Genomic DNA, 8,092 nt, shown 5'->3' with positions numbered 1-8,092 from the left:
CGGGAACCCTCATGGGATGTTGGACTGCCAGTATCGGCCCAATCCCCACAGGCCAGGCTGAGGGACCCGCTCCGTCAGTGCACAAATCCGTGCACCGGGCCTCTAATATGCTCTATTTTAAGTACTTTACATATATAAACTAGTTTATTCCCCCAAAACTCTTATGAGTATATATTATCTCTCTCATTTGAGTGATGAGAAAAGAGAGACACACAGGCAAATCAGCTAGCAAGCGGTGGAAAAGGCCATATTTTATTCTAAGCAGTTTGCCTCTGAGACCAAGCATAATCTTAATGCTGAAAACTATATTGCTTAAAAAGAGAGTAACAAAATCATACTAGCTCCCTCTGCTATGACATTGTATCATAATACTATGTTATATCAGTATCATACAGATAAAAGATATTCCATGACAGAAGTTCTTTTAAATTGTGAAAATAAAAACAAACTAACTACATTTCAACATCAAAATTATTCACATTTTGGGCCAGAGAATTCTTTGTTGTTGGGGGCCATCTTATGAAGTATAGGATGCTTAGCAGTATTTCTGGTCTCCATCCATTAGGTAGAGAAACAACATTCAAAAATGTCCCCAGACACTACCAGATGTCCCCTGAGGGACAAAACTGTCTAGGTGAGAATCATAGCTGTATTTTATAAATATGAATTAATTCATTACTTATTCTATGAATGCTTAACCTATCAATAGTGAAATATACTTACATTCGAAGATCCATAATTCTCAATGTACTGTCTTTGGTATGGATTAACAAACGTTTTCCATTGGGATGAACCTCCAAATAATTTATTGGAATCCCCTTAAACTCACTTTCTTTAATTTCCTAAAATGAAAGAAAAAGGACTATATATTACCACTGTAAAGTTTGTCTAATGTTAAACGCTTCTTAAAGTACAAAAGTAAAAATTAATTTTACGATATAAGTTTTAATTATACTATACAGGGCGCTTTAAAATTGTTTAAAAGGATTCCCGTTAATTTCAGTTTAAGGTTGAAAATAAAGCTGATGAAATGTATTTTTTGGTTGTGATCTAACACCACGTTACTATGAGTCTTGGTAGTATATTCCCAAACAAGAAGCACTTCCTATAAATACATCTTTTAACTTTGCACTTTCTGTTCATCATCATGTCAGAAAGCTTCCATTATTTTTTTTATAAATTCAAAGTGCAGAATTAACTTTCAAGTTCTGTTTCAGTCTCAGATTATTTCTTCACATACTTCTACTTGTTTTGAAAAGATATATCATCAGCAAAATATTCTGAAATAATTATAATTTAGATTGTAATTTTCGGTGTTTTCTTATAGTTACTTAAGGCAGCTATAGAAGATGCCGGACTAATCATGTCAAGAAATACATAAACACTGATGAAGAATCTGCCTGAACAAGCCTGGCATTAATTAGAATAATAACCAAAGGTCCTTCTTGTTTGAAAAACCAGGAGGAAGAAAAAAATTACAAATGCAAAACTGCTTAGACTAAAGTCCACAGAGTCGACGAGAAGTCTGCTTTAACGCGTTGGCAGAATTACAAATTATCCTTCTTTCCCTCTTGAGGACTGCGTATTGAGTTCTGCCCCTTTCTCCTAGAGCAGTGATGGCGAACCTTTTGAGCTCGGCGTGTCAGCATTTTGAAAAACCCTAACTTAACTCTGGTGCCGTGTCACATATAGACATTTTTTGATATTTGAAACTATAGTAAAACAAAGATTTATATTTTTGATATTTATTTTATATATTTAAATGCCATTTCACAAAGAAAAATCAACCAAAAAAATGAGTTGGCGTGTCACCTCTGACATGCGTGTCATAGGTTCGCCATCACTGCCCTAGAGGGCGTCCTCTTCAGAGGTGGGCTGGTGTCAGCAGGGGTAGGCTCCAAGCTGCTACAATCCAGGTGAGCCTCTGCTCTTGCTATTTGACACTAAGACCTGCTGTCAGCTATTTTTTGAAAGTTGCAGGAAAAGTCCAACACTGACATCTGGGATGGAGGCTTTACTGAGCTGAAGAACAGCCATTTGACGGGGGAGATGCACTGCTGGAGGTTTCAGCAGCTGGAGTAACACTCACCGGATGCCAATGTGCAAAATACAAAGAAAACTATGTAACAAATGCTAGGTACAAATTCGAGGAAAGTGCTGGCAGACTTTGTGTTTGTAATATTTTCTTCCATATTTTATTTGTTTGTTTGTTTGTTTAAAGTATTACATACAGTATAACGTATGTCTCCTTTTTTCCTCATTGGCCACCCCCACCCCCAGCACATATTTTTCTTTATGAAACTCATGCTTAAATTAGAAGAGGCCTAACTGTGAAGCCCAGGTTCTGTATCAAGGCAGCACACGGACACTTCACCTTAAAGGACAGAGGGACACAGCTTAGCATCCCTCACACGGCTGGCTGAGGAGAACCAGTAAGAAGCTGCAGTCTCTGGCTTGTCCTGGGGCATTAAGTACAAAGTCCAGCTCATTTTCTGACTTTTGGCTTCTGACTGTCTCAAGTAACCACACCAGGCGGCAGATTTTCAAGGTAAATTTCCCTTTTGGTTAATACGCTGAGGTAAAGAAACACATGCTTTTTAACACAAATAATAGACTCTGCATTGTAGACTCAGATGATTGGAACTGGTGCCTTCAGGGACTGGCCAATCCCGCAGATAGATAAGTAATTAGAATTCTTTTCACATTGTGTGAAATTCAGCTACAACATGAATCCTGAGCCATCATTCATGAATAGATGGTTTCTTAAACAGATCTGATAGACTCAAGAGGCGTAACTAAAGTTCATGAAAATTCTTTTACATGTACAGTGACTGTTCCTCACACAAGGACAATTGTTACAATCTATTACGAGGAATAATAAGTTGAAACATAAATTACTACTTATAGATGGTAATGTAATATAACATATAAACATAAATTTCAGTAATGAAGCACTGAATGCCAGAGTGCTCATGAGAGCTCAAGAAAATTAAAGGAAAGCCTGGCCGAAATAAAGAAAGTTTTCACTAAGTTACTGTATCATCAACTAGCCATTAGAAAGACATGGTAATTCATCAGTGATAACAGACTTTTAATGATAACAAAACCTTAATTTTTTTGAAAAGAGAGAACAGAATGCCCTGATGCCTTCCTTATTTTAAGGCCATGTTGTTCAATGTTTTTTCTAATTTCTTTAATTAATGAAATGTGGTTTTCTACCTTATTTACACTCCAGTGGCGCACTGAATGCTGCAAATCACTAACTTTGACGTAGGTATTCCAAACAACAATCACCCCCGTGCAGTCTCCTGAATACATGTGGTGACCTATTTAAGAAAATAAAATTACTCACTGATTAATGTTATGCAGAGGGGTAGAGAGAAATAGTATGAAGTTGGGAAAAAGCATTCCAGTAAAACAATCAAAAAATCCTAGGACTACCAGAAGATATTTCAATTTAAAGAGCCAGAAAACCAAACACAGCTAACACTCAAATCCCAATTATCTTTAAATGAACTTTCCACTTGAATTATTTTTGATGATTTCTTTCCCTTTGGATTTCTCTGATTTTAATACAGAAAGAAATGAGCATCATAGTATATATGTATATTGCTCAAATTCCAAAGCCAAACAAATTTCTGAATTATCCAATATGTATCTGTATTGCTCACTGTTATCAATTTACATAATCTGCTTTATATTCCTAGAAAAACACCTTTATTCTAATACATACTGTTAGCATAATGCCTGAGACCCAGCAGGTGCTCAATGATCAGAGAATGAATAAATTAAATAACAGGTGTACCAATTTAACATTAATTCTTTTTAAAATTATTTATTTATTTATTTTAGAGAGAGAGCGAAAAAGAGAATGGGGAGGCAGGAGAGAGACGGATAGGTATTGATGTGTTGTTCTACTTATTCATGCATTCATTGGCTGATTCTTTTTTTAAAATATATTTTTATTGATTTCAGAGAGGAAGGGAGAGGGGGAAAGAGATAGAAACATCAATGATGATAGAGAATCATTGATCAGCTGTCTCTTGCACGCCCCCCACTATAGATCGAGCCTGCAACCAGAGCATGTGCCTTTGACTGGACCTGAACCTGGGATCCTTCAGTCCACAGACCAACAGTCTATCAACTGAGCAAAACTGGCCAGGGCCACTGGCTGATTCTTGCATGTGTCCTTAGAGGGGATCACACCCACAATCATGGTGCACTGGGATGATGCTCTAACCAACTGAGCTGCCCGCCCAGGGCAACATTAATTCTTAAAGTCCACCCACCTTAAAGTTGAATGGAACATTACTAGTAGATACCATCAAGTTCAATTTCATGCCCACTCAGAAATGTTTTACAAACCATTATGAACAGATGGCCATTCAGAAACTGAATTTCACATTTTAAAAAGTAGCTTACTCAAATGATAAACTGCTCTATGTATTAGGATGCTTTTTTTTCCAATTCTGAGCAAAGAAAATCTGTCTTCTGTAGCTTTGGCTTTATCTTTATCCACTGGAGCAACACTACTTAGCCAAATAATGAAGAAATTCTGAATCTCCCTTTTATAATCTGAGCTACTTCTATAATGACAGTTTTCAGATACCTTTCTATTGTTGGCTGACTTTTCTGAAGGTGTTCCAATATATTAACAGCCTGAGAGTTGAACAGAGTACATTAGTAATATAACTTAATCTGGATCCCGTACTAATTAACTATAGCTACAGTCTACATATCTACTGTCTTAAATAATGTAAAAAAGTGACTATTTGATAGATATAATACATTTCTCTATTTTTTCAGTTAATAAAATAATCTATATTTTATATCTTTAAATCACCATCTACACTATTCATATACTAAGATAAACCTTTAAATAATTGCAAATTTCCCTTCTATATGCTTCTAAATTAAAAAAAAAATAATAATGTTAGTACATTTCAAATTTATATTTTCAGTATTCTTTTGGGATTTTCTCTTCATCTTCTTTCTACCATTTAAGTTAAAAGGCCATTTTAAGAAAAGTACTAAGGAGATAATCACCAACCCAATAAAATATATATATGAAATTTGGAACATGACTGGTTGTTACAGCAAAGATTAGTTAAATCTAAATGTTTAAGAACTTAATGACTTTAAAATTACAAACACAATTCCTTCAGTACCAAATCTATGCTAAGGTCTATCATATAATCTGCAAAATATGCATAAATCTCAGTATACACAAATAATCATCAATACATAAACTCCCTCTCATGCTTAAATATTTATTATCCTAGTAAGATAAAGCAAATTTTAATTATTCATACAACTAGCTTTAATTTGGAATATGTTCACTGACATACCTTCAATATCAAAACAGAGAGAGTTGATGAAACTCTTGTGAGTGTCAAAATGCCGGATTAATATGGCAGGATCCTCTTTCATATCAACTTTCCATATCCGTACCACAGCATCATAGCATCCTGTAACCACCAGCTCTTTTGCAGCTGGGTGGAACTTAGCCGTGTAGACAAAACAAGGATGAGGTAAAAGTTTTAAAGTATTTGTATTGTTTATTTCATTTTTCCATATCCTGAAAAAGGATAAAAAGTTATATGTTGCTTCTAAAAGACACAAGTTTCTTTAAAAGTTTCTCTAGGAACCAGTATAGCCAATGGGATGTAAGTAAGCAAGTGACAATGATAAACTAAATTTAAATTTTGTAACTAAAAATTAATATAATCACATATTTGATGACTGGTGTTCTTTACATTTGACAAAGCTATGTCTTACAGTTATTATCAAGCGTAATGGTGAATTTGTTTACTAATTATAATTTATACTATCAAATTAAAAACTGTATTTGTCTGTCTTTGTAAAATCTATCTACTTTTGACATTGATTAAACAAATACACATCAAGTAATTGGTAAAATCTTGCATTTAATACAATATACATAAAAATAAGATACAGGAAAAACTTTAATGATTTTCCATTTAGGTTATGAATATGCTTTTGCAAAGTACTTACTATTGGAGGGTTAGATAATAGGATACTCTATTAACTTTATATTAGTAATACAGATGATAAACATGAAGATCTCAAAGACCAATAAGCCATAATGAAATTAATATATAAATACTTTAGTAAAATAAGATTAAAATGCCAGAAAACAGACAACTCAATATTAAGCACTCTGATGATCTCTACCTATAAAAAATGGATGATTAAAAATATTAACATTATTATCACTGCTATAGTCTTGACAAAAGAGTAAACTCTAAGGGTTAAGCTGTTATGTCAATTCTAATCAATGTGTAAAAACAGGTAAAATCTAGCAACAGACAGGTGCTGTATGTACTGGACTTTTAAAAGATTAAGTTAGTAGAATTTGAAGAATACATTAATCTTTTAATATGGGGATTTACAATACATCCTTTTAATTACTGCCTAAGAACTAATGAAAATTAAATCAATAAAAAAAATACAGTTGCTATTCGACAATAATATTCTATGAATTTTCTCAGCAGCTGCTTCAATACAGAATATGATCTTCAACTACTATGAATCCAAACTAATAATGAAGGAAGTGAAAGAACATGTTTTCAAGTATAAACAAAGCACATGTGTCAGAATAGAAACACTTTAACCATAGTAATACTTTCAGTGAACTTATGTTACATGAAATATAACACCTCCCCCTGCTCCTGAGGGGCGATTGGGGCCAGCAGCCACCTCTTGCACCCGCTGCCAGCACAATCAGTGCTGCTAGCACCCACTGACAGCACTGGCCCTGCTCGCACCCGCCGCCGGTGCCGGAGCCAATTGCTCTGTGCCACCAGCATGTGGGAGCAGGGCCTTAGCAGACAGGGGCACAGGGGATTTTTTTTTCCTGCCCCTGTGCCCACCACAGCCTCATGGCCCACAGTTCCTTTCAAGGTGTATGAATTCGTGCACTGGGCCCTTAGCTTTAAAATAAAAATGAAGCTTTCTATGGGAAAACAAAGCTGGTATCAATGGTAGCTTTAGTCACACAATCAATGGTAGAGTCCAAGATCAAAACAAATGTATTAATGGGTTTTGGAAAATATCAGGCTCATCATAGACAGAAAAGAAGGATACACAAATTTGTAAAGACCAGATGTCTAACAAAAAAGTTACTACAATTGGAAAAGAAAAACCATACCAAAATTAAAACAGTATATGAAGAGAGAGGGGGTGGGCCTATTTGGGACCATAATGCATGGAAAAGTCTTTGATAATTGAAGATAACTAAAAAAGGAGATTTAGGTTAAATCCTTAAGGCCCGGAGCTATCCAGGTAGGAAACAGTTACTAAAGAAATACTACTGATGACAAGTGACGGTGATCTCGAGGAAGACAGGGGTGGAAGACAGGGGCAGAAACCCATAATGCTGCCACTTTCAAGCATCACAATTCTCTTCCTTTCAACTTGGGCCTACTCGTTGTACGTATTCCTTCCCTCTCTTAGAACCTCACTGCCTTTTTCACTCTAGCCACCACGTTTCTTTCTTTACTCAGTTAATCCTTCACAATATTTGTATGATGTAAGGAGTCCTAAATTAGTATCACTTTCAAAGCTACATAAAGAAAAAAGCTTACTTTATTACAATATATTACATGTTGTGTGGGGAAACCAAGATGACGTCAAGAAACGGTGAAATCTGACCTGGGTTTTGAAGGATGACTATGAGCCCACAATGGCTCACAAAAGGCACAGAAATGTTTATTGTGTGAGTTGGGCGGGAAGGGCATTTAAGCATAGGAAGAATAGGTAAGGTAACAAGGCATGGAGATGCCAAAGATGTCAATGATATTTCAAAAGATGGTGTGGATAAGGCAGAGCATTAATGGGAAGTGCACAAGAGAGGAATGTAAGGCCAATGAGGGACAGCCTGTCATGCCATGCTAAGGAACTAGAACATTTTCTAAAGGGCAGTGGTAATGAGAGATTTTTTAAAATCAAGACATTATGGAAGATGATTCTGGAGGAGGGTAAGGTAACAAGGGCTTGAATTAAGGCCACAGCAGTGAGGATAAAAAGGAAGATAGAATGGTGAGCCCTTTAGGAGAGAGAATTGACAGGA

The 8,092-nt window shown here is 35.6% G+C and overlaps 1 protein-coding gene across 18 annotated transcripts in view; it reads right to left on the bottom strand.

The window, feature by feature from the left end:
• AHI1 (Abelson helper integration site 1) overlaps nt 1-8,092 on the bottom strand; it is a 155,252-nt gene that overhangs the window by 107,795 nt on the left and 39,365 nt on the right. For all 18 annotated transcript variants that reach the window (XR_001515966.1, XR_001515965.1, XR_001515967.1 and 15 more), the window contains 3 exons: nt 5,349-5,578; nt 3,220-3,326; nt 724-842 (listed from right to left, as the gene is read on the bottom strand). Coding sequence is in view for 15 of the 18 variants with exons in the window: in XM_015572088.1 (XP_015427574.1) it covers nt 724-842; nt 3,220-3,326; nt 5,349-5,578 (456 nt within the window). In the remaining 3 variants the exon portion in view is untranslated. The remainder of the gene's footprint in view (nt 1-723; nt 843-3,219; nt 3,327-5,348; nt 5,579-8,092) is intronic.

The sequence above is a fragment of the Myotis davidii genome, unplaced genomic scaffold (genome assembly GCF_000327345.1).
Source record: "Myotis davidii unplaced genomic scaffold, ASM32734v1 scaffold266, whole genome shotgun sequence".
Taxonomy (NCBI): domain Eukaryota; kingdom Metazoa; phylum Chordata; class Mammalia; order Chiroptera; family Vespertilionidae; genus Myotis; species Myotis davidii.
This window is presented reverse-complemented; position numbering and strand designations above follow the sequence as displayed.